Below are 17,125 nucleotides of genomic sequence, written 5' to 3' on the forward strand. Positions count from 1 at the left end.
GGAACAAGGACAGTGCCATCAGGCATGCAGGGAGGGCAAAGAGAGAAAGAAACAGGAAGTTCATCTGTTTCTATAGGGCAGGAAGTGGGAGTGGGCTAACCACTACACCTGGGGTCAGGTTCAGACCACCCCCAGGAGGGTTAACCCTTTACAGTTGTGTTTAGGGAACTAGTAATTCCCACCTAAGTGTAGGACTTTGTCCTTGCTTTTGTTGAATTGCATCTTGTTTGACTGAGGCTTATAGTTATTGAGGTAATTTTGAACTCTAATTCTCTTTTCCAATGTGTTAATGCAGAGTCTCAGCTTGCTCAGGTCTAATCATAGAACCATAGAATCAGCCAGGTTGGAAGAGACCTCCAAGATCATCCAGGCCAACCTAGCACCCAGCCCCATCCAGTCAACTAGACCATGGCACTAAGTGCCTCATCCAGTCTTTGCTTGAACACCTCCAGGGATGGTGCCTCCACCACCTCCCTGGGCAGCCCATTCCAATGGGAAATCACTCTCTCTGTGAAGAACTTCCTCCTAACATCCAGCCTAATCTTCCCTTGGCACAACTTGAGACTGTGTCCCCTTGTTCTATTGCTGGATGTCTGGGAGAAGAGACCAACCCCCACCTGGCTACAACCTCCCTTCAGGTAGTTGTAGACAGCAATCTAATCTAATCTAATCTAATCTAATCTAATCTAATCTAATCTAATCTAATCTAATCTAATCTAATACTGAGTCTCCAGCCTGAGCCTAGAAGGCAGGGAGAGTTAAGTCAGACAGTCAGGGCTCTCAGTGCACTTCCTTTCTTAGAAGACCATGAAGTCAGCAGCACAGCATCTTCAAGTGGTGTTATTTTTGCAGAACAGAGGGAAAGAAGAGACAAAAGCATAGTCAGCCTCTCCTTGATGAACAAAGACAAGACATTTGCCCTCTTCATAAAGACTACAAGGGGAGCTGCTGGTTTTGTCTGCATTCACTGCCGGGTTTTTGATGTCTATCATAAATTCCGCTTTAACCTCTTTGGTCTAGAGGCCACATCAAACCACCTTTGGCTATGTAGTGATGAAAGTCTGCTGGACTGTGGCTGTCTCGTGGTATTGACTTTTCAAGTGGGAAGTCATGGCTGAGCCTGCACATAAGAAAGTGCATAGGCTATATATAAGCTATAAAATGCGTACAACAGAGTAAAAATATCGCAGATTCCTACACAGAGCATATGTTATCAGTCACAATCTCTCTCTCCCAAACTGAAGGCATAACTTTGCTTTGCCCTACAGAACCATCTGCAGTTTCCTAAGGCTGAGGAGACTCCTTAGTTAATAGTTGAACTTTTCTAGGATTTTCAATTCTTGATTTTTGAGGTACGGCACACCGAGTACCTGCCATAACAAACTGCGCATTGCAGACTGTGTTTGCAGCACATAGTCAAGGCAGTAAGATGATTTTTAAAGCTTTCCTCTACTGTGCCCTCAGAAGGTAAAACCAAACCAAACAACAACAAAAAAAAAAAAAAAAAAAAAAAAAAAAAAAAGAAGAAAATGATGCATTGGTGCAGTTATACTGACGTGCTTCTGTGAGATGCGGATCACACGTTTTAGCTGGCACCTGAGGGGTTAGCATACATATTTCATGACAGAGAAGAATGTGCTCTTTGTGCCTGACTGCACAGCCCAATGCAGGACACAAAGTGCTTCTTAGATAAAGAGTGGTGTGGAGCAGTCTTTTACTGAAAAAGAGTTCATCAAAAAGTCTGCAGGAAGCAACTGTGGAGATGCTCCCATCCCATAACACTAGAGTGGAAGTTAGAATCTGCTGGCAGTGTTTGTAGAGCATCAATTCTCCCTTCAGGTGCCTCTGCTGTGACTATCCACCGGTCAGAGGGCAGCAGGAAAGAACAGAGATGTTTTTTTTTCTTGCCTTCAGAAAACTCTGCCTTAGACCTAGGCCTACAGTTGCTCTTTTACTGTGAACCAGTCTATGTTGATGTGGTATAATATTGATAATACTAAAGCAAATAGTCAGCTGGAACCAATTGAAATTTTATTTTTCATCTCTTACTTCTTTCTCCTTTCTAGGATGTATTTTTGTTTGTTTTTCTTTGTTTTCATTTTTGTCAAAGCAGGTGAGAGACATAGTAGGTGTTAAGGCTATGTTCTGATTATCTAGATTTCTTTGTCTACAAGTTGGAGCATTTTGCTGTCTAGTTTTGTACTTCTGCCTTTTTTAGTAAACTCTATGAAGCTAAGAAACTCAGCTTAATCTTTTGTTGTGGGGGTCACCTAGGTAGAATACCTTACCTTGTGATGGGTTTAGAGTATGTATATTGACAGTAATTTCTGATACTTTGGTAAGCACTAACACTGTGCCTTTGTTGCAGAGTTAGTCATCTGCACAGAGTTTATTACCAGATTTAAATCAAACAGTCATACACTGAGATGACATCCACCATGGGCCAGAAACTTGAGTGAAAAAGTATCTTTTCATTTTAATGCATAGATTTTGTTGTCCATAAAACTCAAGCAAGGGACAAAGTCAGTAGTTTTGAGGAGTCAACTTGTGCTGTACTTGAGTTAACTCTAGTAAAGCCAGGACTAGGAACCTGTTTTGGTTTTGATCTGACTGATGGCACCATACCTTCAGATGTGCAAGTCAAAGGCAATGAGATGCAGCATTTCTATCTCATATGCAACACACATAAATAGGAGTAGCAAATGTTTTGGTACATGTGAAGTGTAGAAGAAAAAAGGACTTCACTATTTCTCTATTTTTCTTTTCTCCTGTTGCTCATTTATTTAGCACAATAGGTATCCAGTAGGTACTTTCTTTTGACTACTTTTTTCTTCAGTTTATTACAAGAAGAGCTCATATGAATTCTGTATACAGGCTGCTTCAACATTTGCATTATAAAATCTCTCTTACTCTTTATAAAAATGATGGGACTACTATTATCATGTCTATGCTGTGCCTTTGCATTCTGGCAAGCAGAAAGCCTTAAGGTTAGATAAATGCCTTTCCTTTGTTCCCCCAAAAGCCACAGAGCTATAAGCTGTTGCAACTCAATTTCTCTTTGTTCCTTATATTGCTTCAGAAACATTTATCAGAAAAAATAACACAAAAGAACACAGAAATGTTTAAAGTTCTTGGCTATGATTGGAAATTGTAGGAAAGTGGCAAAATGCAACTTTCAAGCTTGATATTTTGGGCTTACTTCCTCTGTACACACTTGGCTTTCATACTAAGATGAACAGAGATATAGCTGTAGAGCCCTAATGAGGAGAGAGTATTGCTACATGGCTAGTATGTATCAGCTATATCAGAGCCTTTCTTCACGACAAGTTCTAAGGCTGAACCCCCAAATGCCTGTGGTACCCTGTGTGAAGCATAGTCCAATCTCTTCACTCCCTTCTGCTGGGTACATGGCACTACATCCTTCCCTTTGGCCAGCCCAGAAACGTGACACAAATTGCTTTTGTGGAGGATTCAGTTTCCTGATGATGGTTTGCAGCCTCTGCAGTCTCACATGAGCTTTGAGTTGACACCCTTCCCCCCACAGTGGCCATGCTGCTGTCTGTTGTGTGTTAGCTGCAACTGTGCCACTGTAATGGCAGTTTGGGGTACAAACACTGCAGATAAAGTTTTGCATTTCTATTTAAAAGTATCTGTTTGAGTCTTAGTTAAGTAGCAGCCTAGAAGATTGCAGGCAAGATTAATAAAATCCTTAATTGTTTTAATTAAGGTTTTAAGTGCTTGCTCTTGCGCACTGGGAAGCCACAGATTTACAATTGCCTGTACAACCCTGATTCTCTTTCCCTAAATATATATTTATGCTGTGGTCTTTTATTGTACAGAGTCGGTGTGTTCCTATAGAACTAGTGCTTGATTTAGTGCAAGGATGAGTGCAGACAGAAGCAGAGTAAAGTGCACATTTTGCATTTCCTAACTTTACTTTGGTCTGCCTACTCTTAAAATCAATTTTGAGGGCGAAATGACTTTCATTGAAACAAATGTCTCAGTAGAAAAATCACAGTGTTGAGAGAGGTGCATAGATTTACAGATTGCAGAAGAGTAGAAGAAACTCTCAAAGCTCGTGATCTTAAATGTCTCCAGAGATGGGACCTCAACCACATCCCTGGGAACCTCTTCCAGTATTTTACCTCTCTCATGATAAAGAACTTTCTCCTATGTCCAACCTGAATCTACTTTGCTCCAGTTTAAAATCATTGCCTCTCATCCTATCACTACAAGCTCTTCTGAACACTCCTTCTCCAGCCTTCTTGTAGGTCCCCTTTGGGTATTGAAATGTAGCTATAAGGTCTCCCCAGAGTCTTCTCTTCTCCCAAATGAATAGCCCAATTTCTTTCAGCCTGTCTTAGAAGGAGAGATGCTCCATCCCTCATTGCACTAATGTAAGGTTCCTTTGACATAAATAATGTTTGCATCTCCTGTCTCATGGAGACAGTTGAAGTCTACTGTCCACCTGTGTATCCTTTTTACCTATCATTCAGAAATGTGAAGAACTCAATATGCTGAACTTGCAAGGAAGATTCCTAAGTACAGAGTATTTGCACCTTCAGGAGGAGAAGCCTGACTTCCAAAGGACTATTTAATCTTCTAGTCAAAAACCAGAGTGAACATGGCAGAAACCTAAAGTCAGTCCAAGACTAGAAATTAGGCATTTGTTTTAAACAGAAAGAATGACTTTAATTGTAACAGATCACTGGGAGCAATGACAGATGCCTCATGTCTATCTATCCTCAGATTTAGTCTAGACATCTGTGTGAAAAGTGGACTCTATTGCAATCAATGTGATTGAGCTCAAAGGAAGGGATAATTGAGGCAATTTAATGATCTGTGATTAGGATCAGATTCCATATGATTCCTAATGATTCTTTCTGATTTTAAGAGTTCTGTGAAATCTTATTGTTCTCTGGATGTAATTCCTAAAAATGGAAATTTAACAGTGCCATTTCTAGCCTGGAAGCAAGAAGACATTTCTTAGCATCTGTGACTTGCACTTCAAGGTTTTAAAAGTACTCTTCCTTGACTCCATGCCTCACAGCACACCTGAGGGATGAACAAATAGCTTGCCTGTGCAGATATTGTCTTTGCTAAAGTGGAGTCACTGTTCTGTAGTTCTGCCCTGACTCATAATGTGCAGCACTGGAAACAAATATAGGTCCTGGAGATCTTCTTGTATCAAAATAGATGAAGTCAAAGGTATCTGACCACAGTACACTCAATCATTACTCTCTCACAGATAGTTTAGATCAAGAAATTAGTTAAAATTATGTTTTAAAAAATTTAAATACATTAACACTTAACTGCTTTATCACTTAACTTTGAATACCAGAATAAAAAGTCCATTCTGCACATTTAAGTTAGTAAAAAGTGAGTTTATTGCCTTAATTCATTCCACTGGCCAGGTAACAGTTTCATGTCCTGCATTTGTCTTGCCTAAACATAGCAAAATTCTGCTCAGCTACTGAGCTGAATGTCAAATTCAGGCTCTGCTTACTGTTTCCTAATAAAACCCACTTCTGTTTTTGACTGTGGGCTCTATCTTTCATCTTCTGGAAATCACTCATTTAGAAGCAAATCATTTGAGCCACAACAGCGACACTGTTAAGAACAGCAAAAACACTGTAGTGCACTAATGATTTAAAAAAAAAGAACAAACAACAAACAGACAAAAAGGTAGAGAAGGTGCAAAGGCATAGCTTTTTCTGATGTGGAGTATAAGAGGTACCTTTGATCCACATCTTGAGCAACAGTAAGTGAAAAGCAAAACAAACCAGATATTCCTGGTAGTCAAATGTTAGGACATAATTTTGTAACTTCATAAAATTACAGTTGTTTTTGAGCTGGTTTATGCAATAGTTCATTGTGGTAATTCTTATGAATACCCACAGCTAAATATGTATGCAATTTCAAAGTTCCCTGCATTGTGTTGTATAATGAAACTTCCTTCCCACTCATTGATGGATTTTTCTCCTTTACTAATCCTCAGTAGGTTTCCCATTCAAGTTGTTATTAATGAAACTTGGGATATGAGTGGGTGTTATATATTTTGGTGTTTCCCCCTCCTTCAGTTCAATTTAGAGTCTTCTTGATAGTTTTTCAGCTTGGTGTTTATTTTTCTTCTTTCCAGGCTTATTTGTTAAGGTTTTGCTGCATTGCAACACACAGAAGTAAAACACACTGATAATTTAAAGAACTTTTTATGAGTTAGACCTTCACTATATGTATTTTTTTTCCACAGGACGTTACCCCAGACTAGTGTTTCACTTTGAACTTAAGAGAAACATCTTGTATTTCATACTAGAGACATATGTACCATCCATCCTACTGGTTGTACTTTCCTGGGTGTCATTTTGGATAAGCCAGTCATCGGTTCCAGCCAGAATCTGCATAGGTGAGGAGCTGACACAACAAAAGAAAGCAAAGCAGTTGGATCATTAAAGTATTTGCTTTATTGCATGTACATGGCATCCATTTCCAAAAGTTGCACTCATCTGAGCTCTATGGAATTGCTTTCCTGTTTTGCCTTCTGCGGTGCATCACACAGATTCCCCTTAAAGCCTTGCCATTCTTTAACTAAGGAATCATCTTTGGGAACTGCAGAACTCCTGGGTGCAAGGGAGGCTGCTGAAAGTGAAGGAAAGAAGCTCAGTCATTTTGGAATGCAGAGACAGAATTGGGAGGCTTTTGTGAGGTATAATGGTACATACTAATTAACACAGAGATAATAAGAGAATTATAAGAGATTAAATATAATCAATTTCAAATAAAGGATATTCTGAGAGGGAAAGAATGCAAATCAGTTCTGATTAGACTGCAGCTACAGTGGGAAAACACTCTACAGAGTAGGGAAGAAAGAGAGAAATCATTTCAAATGAATCCAGTGGGCAGCTGCACTGAGCAAAATGGTTTTACAGGGAACATTTGCAGAGTACTGCAATAATAATGTGTCAATAATTAATGTATATTCTGTGACACCAAAATCTCTTTCATTTTCATGTCCAGACTTCTGTGTTTTCTAAACATTTCTAAGGAATGTTTTTAAGCATTTAACTTCAGAATCATAAGTTCATTTGTGTCCCAGTTTGAGGCCAGGACCTACTCAGGACTGGAGGACAGAAGGGACTTTTACTCCTTTTGAAGAGTAAGAACAAAGATACTGCACACTGTTTGGAAGTTTAAAGAGAGATTCTATTTACTAGTGCATATATGCAAAAGGCAGTCAGGTAGAATGAATACATCCACGAGTTAAGCCAAGTCTACTGGACTAAAACCATCTAAAGTCCTCCACCCTTCTGACCCTCAACAGGCCTAAGAGTAGGACAAAACTGCCCCTCCCCTCTCATCTTAGGCCTACAAGACCTCATCAGGCCTCATGATGCAGCTCAAATTTACCACAATTTGAGTCTTCTTCCCAAACCAGAACACATACAATCATAGAATCATAGAATCAACCAGGTTGGAAGAGACCTCCAAGATCATCCAGGCCAACCTAGCACCCAGCCCTAGCCAGTCAACTAGACCATGGCACCGAGTGCCTCATCCAGTCTTTACTTGAAGACCCCCAGGGACGGTGCCTCCACCACCTCCCTGAGCAGCGCATTCCAATGGGAAATCACAGCATGAAATGCTGTACCATAGTAGCATTTCACAGAGCCAGCAAAAAGTGTCTTTTAGCAGGGCACTTGCAGCAGAGGTGCTATTGCTCTTAGTGTTCTATCAGAACTTAGATTTTTGCATCCCACAGGTGTTACTACAGTCCTCACTATGACGACGTTGATGATGGGAGCCAGAACTTCACTGCCAAGTGCTAACTGTTTTATTAAGGCAATTGATGTGTACCTTGGTATCTGCTTCAGTTTCATCTTTGGAGCATTGTTAGAGTATGCTGTGGCTCATTTCTGCACTCTGCATCGACTCAGTCCAAAGGAACTTCCAAAGGTATTTAAATTCTTTGATTGTTGTCTTAGAAAACAGACTTCAAATATACCTGCTAAAGACAATAGAATGAATTAGCTCTAAAGGTAAATGTATTTAAGGACTCTTCTGTTTTGGAATAAAGACAGTTGAAATAGAATAACCTTGGAAAAATAACTATTTGTGTATCAAAAACTTTCTGGAAGAGATCAAACAGAGTGAAACACTTTCTATAATGTTTTTCACTTTTGGCATAGACTTTGTGGCTGTTTAGCAAATACTATACTAGACATAAGACAAAAATCACAGGTGCTTTTCTCTCCAGAAGTAGCATGCACTTAATTACAATTTGAAAATTAGACTGAGTTCAGTGACTTTGTCCCATTGCAAGACACCAAAAAAACAGTAGATATTATCACATTCTGTTTATGAATCCTTCTGCACATCCATGGTTTCTGAGTTAGTGTTATCAAGGGACAATTGATTCTGAGATGGTATTTTCCAAGTTAATATTGTTTATTAATTTTGATACTCAAAACTCTCACTACCCTGACCACTAATTTTTAATAATAATCAGTTTGTCACACAGTCATGGAAACATTATAGCAAAAATATATCAACAATTAAACTGGAAGGGAAGGTTCAATATACTGCTTGCCCACTAGATGGACTCAAGGAGCCCTTTTCTGCTTATGGCAGAAGACAATGGTGAATTACAAGAGGCTTTAAGTATTTACTCAAAAAATATTATTTCCTGACTTGTGGGGCTAGCTACAGCTTCAGGAAGTACCCAAAAACTTTCAGGGAATTCTGTTACTGTCTTTTCAGCTGCCGAGACTTCTGATTCTTCCCAGGCTTCTGGGGTATGGAGGCAGACAATCTCTGTCCTTGTCCTGGCTTCTCTGGGTGATCTGTGTACCTCCAGGATTTCCCGCCTTGGAGGAGACTTTCAGATGTAGGCAGGATGTCTTGCAATATGCAGTCTTAGCATGATGTCATGCTGGCTATGCAGGCCAATCACATGGAGGCATTTAGATCCTTGAGGCAGGCAGTTTCCAGGCAATTCAGGATGCAGAGAGGCAGTAAGTAATGGTAGCAGGCAAGCAAGCACCAATACAACAGCAGAGCATGTTGTGTTTACCTGCATATCTCTTTTTATCATTGCAGCCCGAGACTAATGGGCCTTTGGACACTGAGTAGCCAATCAGAATGGTGGTTTGCCAAGACTGACCATATTAGGTGAAGCCACAGGCTTGATTCACCCAAATTTGGGAAAAGCATAGGCCTTGCACAAGGCAGGCACAAGCTAAGTGTGTGTACCTTGTTTACCATGGGATGTAAACAAGTCTGGGCAAGCCAGAGTCCTTAGACTCAGTAGCTCCAGGTTCTTTGCCCTCTTTCCTGTGGTTGCTTTTCCCCAAAACAGAAGGAGGCAGAGCAGAAAAACATGTCTGGGCAAACCAGTACACGTATAAGCCTATTTTGGCCTGCTTATGCCTACCCTGACAGCTTATTAGTGGACAGCTTCATGCATTGCTTCTGATCCCTATAGCCTTCCACTTACATCTTCTCCTGTAAGGCTGCTGCTGAAGCTCAGGCTAGGATTCTCCACCACTATTATAGCAATGATTTTTCCTGCTCTAATGAGCTTATCATAACTCTGAAATACTGTGAAATAAAATAAAAAGAGATCAAGTCAAATAGGCATTTTTGTGTCTGATGGTTGTCATCTTACTGATACAATCAGAACAGGTTTTGTCACATCTTCCATCTCCAGTGTTTAGCACTGTTTTCAGTTCAAAGTTGTCATTAGATTGAGGTGTGTGGAAAAGGACTGAAAAACAGACACAAAGCTAGGCCACCCAGTGGGTTTTAAAAGACACCATCTAATGGGGGAACGTCTGAAATGCTCATTTCAAGTGAAGAGTTGAATGGAAAGCCTGTAAGTAATTTTTCTTGGCAAGGCAGCACCAGTGACAACTCCCTCTGAGCATATCCATCTTGTGAAGTAAGTGGTTGGCATTTTGCTTGTAGAGCAGAAACAACAGTAACAACAAAGCTTATTGGAAGTTTGGGTAAGAAAGTAAAGTGTTTCAGTGCTTGGATGATTAAGCATCTTTGGATCTGTGAAGGACATTCATGACTGCCCTTTCTTTCCCCTACCTGTTTCAGATTCCCTTTCATCTGGGGCACATGTACTAGTATTTGCAGACGAGATAGACATAGGAACTTGAGGACTTAAAAGACATGGAGGAAGTGGAAGTACAGCCCTAAAATAAGGAAGGAGACTTAATGTACAGTTTTGTGATGAACTTAATGACTGAAAGAGATGGTCTGTCACTTCAGGCACAATCCTGCCTTTTGCTGTGCATCAAGAGTGAGCAAGAAAGCCAAACTCACTAATTGCCCTCACAAACGCAAGCATACAAGCCAAGGGCTATTGGTTGGTCCTAGATCAACTCAATACTGTAGAATAAAGGAAATCATGTCACATCCTTTCCTTACTGCAGCCAAGGACAAGCATTGTTTACTGAGCAGAGTGCTATAGAGAGTACACCTAACTGGAATTTCTCCTTTCATAGAATCATAGAATCAACCAGGTTGGAAGAGACCTCCAAGATCATCCAGTCCAACCTAGCACCTAGCCCTAACCAATCAACTAGACCATGGCACTAAGTGCCTCATCCAGTCTTCTCTTGAAGACCCCCAGGGACGGTGCCTCCACCACCTCCCTGGGCAGCCCATTCCAATGGGAAATCACTCTCTCTGTGAAGAACTTCTTCCTAACATCCAGCCTATACCTACCCTGGCACAACTTGAGACTGTGTCCCCTTGTTCTATTGCTGGTTGCCTGGGAGAAGAGGCCACCCCCCACCTGGCTACAATGCCCTTTCAGGTAGTTGTAGACAGTAATAAGATCACCCCTGAGCCTCCTCTTCTCCAGGCTAAACAGGCCCAGCTCCCTCAACCTCTCCTCATAGGATTTGTGCTCCAGGCCCCTCCCCAGCTTCGTTGCCCTTCTCTGGACATGTTCCAGCACCTCAACATCCTTCTTGAATTGAGGGGCCCAGAACTGGACACAGTACTCAAGGTATGGCCTGACCAGTGCTGAGCACAGGGGAAGAATAACCTCCCATGTCCTACTGGCCACACTGTTCCTGATGCAGGCCAGGATGCCATTGGCTCTCTTGGCCACCTGGGCACACTGCTGGCTCATCTTCAGCTTACTATCTATCAGTACCCCCAGGTCCCTTTCCTCCTGACTGCTCTCCAGCCACTCAGTCCCCAGCCTACAGCGCTGCTTGGGGTTGTTGTGGCCAAAGTGCAGAACCCTGCACTTGGCCTTGTTAAATCTCATCCCATTGGCCTCTGCCCACCCATCCAGCCTGTCCAGGTCCCTCTGCAGGGCTCTCCTACCTTCCAACAGATCAACACCTGCTCCCAGCTTGGTGTCATCTGCAAACTTACTGATGCTGGACTCAATCCCCTCGTCCAGGTCATCAATAAAGATATTGAACAGGACTGGGCCCAGCACTGATCCTTGGGGAACACCACTAGTGACAGCTGCCAACTGGATGTGGCACCATTCACCACCACTCTCTGAGCTCTGCCATCCAGCCAGTTCTTGATCCAGCACAGAGTGTATCTGTCCAAACCATGAGCTGCCAGCTTTGCCAGGAGCTTCTTGTGGCAGATGGTGTCCAAGGCTTTGCTGAAGTCCAGGTAGACTACATCCACAGCCTTCCCCACATTCACCAGGCAGGTAACCTGATCATAAAAGGAGATCAGGTTGGTGAGGCAGGACCTGCCCTTCCTAAACCCATGCTGGCTGGGCCTGATCCCTTGGCCATCCTGTAGGTGCTTTGTGATGGCACTCAAGATGACCTGTTCCATCACCCTGCCTGGCACTGAGGTCAGGCTCACAGGTCTGTAGTTTTCTGGCTCCTCCTTACGACCCTTCTTGTGAATGGGTATCACATTGGCCAGCTTCCAGTCTTCAGGGACCTCTCCAGTGAGCCAGGACTGCTGATAAATGATGGAGAGTGGCTTGGCCAGCTCAGCTGCCAGCTCTCTCAGCACCCTAGGGTGGATTCCATCCGGTCCCATGGACTTGTGAGGATCCAAATGATGCAGCAGGTCCCTTACTGCTTCCTCATGGATTAGAGGGGGACTGTACTGGTCCCTGACTCCATCCACCACTTCAGGAGTCCAGCTGTCCTGGAGACAACCTGTCCCACTATTGAAGATTGAGGCAAAGAAGGTGTTTCTCACTGGAAAACCCAAAACATCACAAAGACAGAAGTAGCAGCTAAAATTTCACTGTCTAGCAAGTGGTTAACATTTTTTTGTGTGTATCGTCACCACAAATGTGTTCTCTTCATTATCATATTTTCTTGTGGACAGAGGTTAATTAGAAATCTCACTTACAGTTTGCTATTCCCATGAGAACTGATATGAAATTTGCACTCAAAAATATGTAAATAAATGTAGGAGGTGAATTGAAGATGTAACCCTCTGCCTTGTATAGGAATTAGCTGCACTGCTCTGCTTTCTGATTTGCTCTTTAAAGCACTTTTAAAGACTTGAGGATCTTCAGTCTAGCATCTAAACTGGTGGAAGAGCTCATAGTACCCACAGCCTTGTGATGCCTCACATCATGTGAACCAGGACCAACAGACATATCTTCAAAGCTAAGGGCAAAAACAGAGGAACCACTTACCACAAGGAAGGACAGGCATTCATGTCAGCTGCCTAAGTGGAGAGGTTTCCTCCTGAGTTTTGTCTCTTTTGTACAAAGACATGAATTGTGCTTTCCTACAAAAGGCAGAAATTCTTCTTGGGTTTCACCTGTCCCAACTTAAACCTCTCCCTTTTGTTCAGAAAGGAGGAAAGTTTAAAAACTGATATCAGGGCTACAAGGTCAATGTTCAGCCTACATGCCATTCCTGTACAGGCATTTGTGCAGTCCTGAACTGCATGAGCCCCAGGTGCACAACAGTCTAGGCTGAAATATGTTGAATCTTGTGCATCTTTACTATTCAGTTCAAGTGACAACTTTCCTCCATTCGATTGGCTAGTAGGTGTGAGCAAATGCTTTGTTTAATGCAACAGTAGCAGGTCCATGTACAGTTCTTTTCAGGTGATGTGCAGTAGCTTTCTTGGATGTAACAGATTTCGTATCCAAACAGAGCCCTTCTTATACTGCCATCTGCCATTTTCTCACTGACAGCTGGAATCTGGAGACAATTCAGTGTGTCATTTCAAATTAGAGCCACAGCTGAACACTTGCAACACTTTTTTTAATGATGTAGAGCAGCTTAGTCTTTCATCACAGTCAGCTGAACATAGTAACTTTGGAAAGTGCCTTGGTAGTACCAGTTTATAAGACTGCAGCTTACAAACTAGCACTTGTCATTCTCCTCTGGCTTGCTTTCTCTTTTTATCACAGTATCACCAAGGTTGGAAGAGACCTCACAGATCATCAAGTCCAACCCTTTACCACAGAGCTCAAGGCTAGAGCATGGCACCAAGTGCCACGTCCAATCTTGCCTTGAAGTGCCCCAGGGACGGCGACTCCACCACCTCCCCGGGCAGCCCATTCCAGTGTCCAATGACTCTCTCAGTGAAGAACTTTCTCCTCACCTCGAGCCTAAATTTGCCCTGGAGCAGCCTGAGGCTGTGTCCTCTCGTTCTGGTGCTGGCCACCTGAGAGAAGAGAGCAACCTCCTCCTGGCCACAACCACCCCTCAGGTAGTTGTAGACAGCAATAAGGTCACCCCTGAGCCTCCTCTTCTCCAGGCTAAACAATCTCAGCTCCCTCAGCCTCTCCTCATAGGGCTGTGCTCGAGGCTTCTCACCAGCCTCATCGCCCTTCTCTGGACACGCTCAAGCATTTTCAAGCAATATGATACCATACTTTTGCTGTAAACTCACCTCTGTTCTGCAAGAGCCCTGCCTTGTAATACTGCAAACAGAATCAAGTACCCATGCACTGCGTGCAGTATTTTCTGCTTAAGTAATAACTGTCTCTTGGGTAGCAGAAAGGAGTAAAGAGCAACCTCCTGTGAGCTGTTCACACGTGGCTGCGTGAAAAGAAAAAACAGCACATAAGCAATGTCCTTGCATGCTCTGCAGTAAAATTCATTCTGCACAACCTTTAGCCAGCCCTACCTGAGAGACAAATAGACTCTTACACTGAGTGATGCCCCTAGTCCTGCCAGTTTAGAACTATAGATGTTGTTTTGCTCTTTTTTCCCCCCTGCTTTGCTCTTTTTTTTTCTCTTTCTACAAAAATGAGAGCAGGGGAAACAAAGCCAAGACTCTTCTGGCAGGTTTCTGTATTTTATTAACTTTTGAAGCACTGAGTGCATTCCTTAGGCTGTTGCTTGGTGCCTTGCTTCAAGTGCCAGATGCTGCTGACAAAGGCTTCTCTGCTATCCCTGGTGCTTCCCTCAGCTGCCTGAACTTTTTGAAGCTGAAGAGTCAGGTATTTATAACAGAGCTAGGCCCCAAGTAAAATTCCAGGTTTGAGCTTTAGTACTACTCTGGGGATTGTTCAAGGCTCAAGCTGGAATTTTATGGATTGAACCTCTTAATGCTTTATAGTCACATTCTTATCCTGGCCTTTAGTTTCAAAATTCTCACGTAGCTGTGGGGAGCTAGGTGAAGGATGAGTGGGATTTTGTAGTCAGTGTATTTTTAGGATGAGATGTTGTGTTGAGCTACATTTATCTCTCTCATATAAAGTATACTGGATTTTTTTTTGGCAAATTGAAAGTGGGAAGCAGTAATAATCCCTTTCTGTAGCCCCATCTGTTCTGCTTTACTGATTCACAGCAGTCTGAGGACATTGTCCAGATTCTACTTCAATTTTCGAGGACATTGCTAATTTTAGATTAAGAAAGGCTCAATAACTGTTCTGTCTACAAGTACCCTGGGCAGAAGAGCAGTTCTGCACCAACGAGGAGATCATTCAGGTGACTTAATGAGCTTTCTTTGACTTTAATAACCGCAATATTCCTAAATGAGCTTTCTGTATGGCTACACATAGGGCTGTACATCTTATCTTTTCTAAAGTTTGCCCTTGCTTAAGGTATTCCTTCATATGATACAAATGGAAAAAGCAAATTGGCCAGAGGAAAGAGATTCTACATCCATGTTTCACAAATACATGTTTAGACGTTTCTTGCTTGTATGCCACTCATTGGTTTGGAAGGTAACAAGATCACCAGGTGAAATTTAAAATCATACATACACCAGCCTGAATTAAAAGCATCCCTCCTCCAGATATTTGAGTTTAGTTTAGATGGAAACTTGAAGCCAAGCTTTGCAGCTTGGATGTGCTGGTATCTCTGCGACAACCTAAGCCAAAATAAATACTCCCAAATTCTGAAGAAAGTCTGCATTCAGTGCTGAAGCTGCAACCGATGTCTAATCCCATGTCCTCTGAGTCAGTAACAGAAAACCCACTGACTTCAAAGGGTGAAGATTACATACATGAATTTCATGGCTCTGAGACGCTGCTAATCAAAGAAACAAAAATCCACCAGAAGGCTTATACAACATTCTCCAAAGAGCTGCCTTGATGCAGCGGAGCACATAAAAATTGTGCTTAACCTTAGCCAAACTTTGAACTTAGAGCATGGATTTCAGGGCTTGAAAGCAGTATTGAGCTGCTTAGTATCGAACTAGTTGTGGAGCTTGACCTCTTTATGGTAGTTGTGCCTTTTTTTTTTCTTTTTCTTTTTTTTAAAAGTAATTTGATTGTCATCAAAAAGCACTGGGCATAGAGTAGGCAACTGCAGACAAGAAAAGTATCTTGTATTCTGGAGCGCTTGGTTTGAGGTGCCATTAGCTTTACCCAGATGATCTGACAGCTCTCTCACGTTCCTATCTCCAGACTAAAGGCTTTGCTTTACCTTCTTTCTAGACACTGAGCTTTGCCAATATTTTGCTGAGCAGAAGACAGCTTATTGCTGTGCATTTCATCGATTTGCTGCCATCTTAAGTAAAGCTTAGTGGGCCATATTTGAACAAATCCACTACTGTGAAAGCTTTTGCAATAAGATGTTGTTTAGATCAGTGGTTTTTTTTCCCCGTAAATGGAGCTGAAAGCTGAAAGGAGCTATCTGGTGTGTGTAGGTACTTGCCCTTGAAATTAAGGACTGAGCTACAGAAAGAGTCATAAGGAAGATCTTCTTATTTGCTGCAGCTCTGAAGTAAATGCACTTAAGTATCTGCTGCTTTGTTTCCTTTCAGGATGAGGATGGAGAGGCTGAAGAAGAGGGGAATGGAGTCCTGGCAGCAGTTGCTAACAGTTGCAGTGCCCCTGACAATATGAATAAGACTGATTTAAACAAGACCAGCAAAACCAACACTGAGAGAAAAAGGGAGAGAAGTAAACAGAATGGGTGTAGTTCTCCAATGTGGGTAATGAAAAGACTTTTCTGTATCTTTGATTGCTTCCGTGTTAAAAATCCTTATCACATAGACAACTATGCCAGATTTTCTTTCCCTTTATCATTCATCATAATTAATGTATTTTATTGGGTGTATTACTTGTATTTCTAAATATTTTAATGTGTACAATTGTTGTAAAGTTTAGAAAGTAGTTGTGGGAGTGGAAGTTGCAGAAGAATGAAGTAGATGTGTTTGGATAAAGGGATATGAAAGGACATGCCACCTTCTCAAGCATTTGTACCAAGTTTCTTGTTAGCTCACTTTTCCACTCTTAAGTGACTGTCATCCAAAACTGACTTTCCTATAGCATGCATGCCCCATATTAAACAATTTATCAAAGGCAAATAAGTCCTTTCAAAATATTTGAATGGCCAACTTTGTAAAGTAAGAGTTACATTACACTTCTTTCTGAACTGCATTGAATACATTGAAAAATAAAAGAAAATGAAGTGTCGCTTTCCTGCTATGCTTTTTTGTGTTCAGTTTCTTTAGCTTTGCCAATAATGCAAACACGTTCCAGATTATACAAGGAAATGCATAACTACAGACCACAGTGGTTTTGCTTCACAGCAAGAATCAGCTTTGAAGGTAAGGTGTACCAACACAAACCAATCAGCATATTCTTCTTTGTAATGTCACAAACGTGTGCTGAGACTCCTCATCTTTAGACAGAATACCCATAGGCACCGATGGCCTTTCTGAGTGAGTGCAGAGCAGAATATAGAAATGGTTTGGAGCC

General features: G+C 41.9%; 1 protein-coding gene across 2 annotated transcripts in view; it reads left to right on the forward strand.

Annotated features, from left to right (window-relative positions):
- The window catches only part of LOC135176045 (gamma-aminobutyric acid receptor subunit pi-like), a 58,551-nt gene extending 41,697 nt beyond the window's left edge, over window positions 1-16,854 (forward strand). For both annotated transcript variants that reach the window (XM_064144646.1, XM_064144645.1), the window contains 3 exons: window positions 6,251-6,403; window positions 7,757-7,950; window positions 16,186-16,854. In XM_064144646.1, the coding sequence (XP_064000716.1) occupies window positions 6,251-6,403; window positions 7,757-7,950; window positions 16,186-16,497 (659 nt within the window). In that variant the 3' untranslated portion in view covers window positions 16,498-16,854. The remainder of the gene's footprint in view (window positions 1-6,250; window positions 6,404-7,756; window positions 7,951-16,185) is intronic.
- Window positions 16,855-17,125: the final 271 nt, after the last annotated feature.

The sequence above is a fragment of the Pogoniulus pusillus genome, chromosome 6, assembly GCF_015220805.1.
Source record: "Pogoniulus pusillus isolate bPogPus1 chromosome 6, bPogPus1.pri, whole genome shotgun sequence".
NCBI lineage: Eukaryota > Metazoa > Chordata > Aves > Piciformes > Lybiidae > Pogoniulus > Pogoniulus pusillus.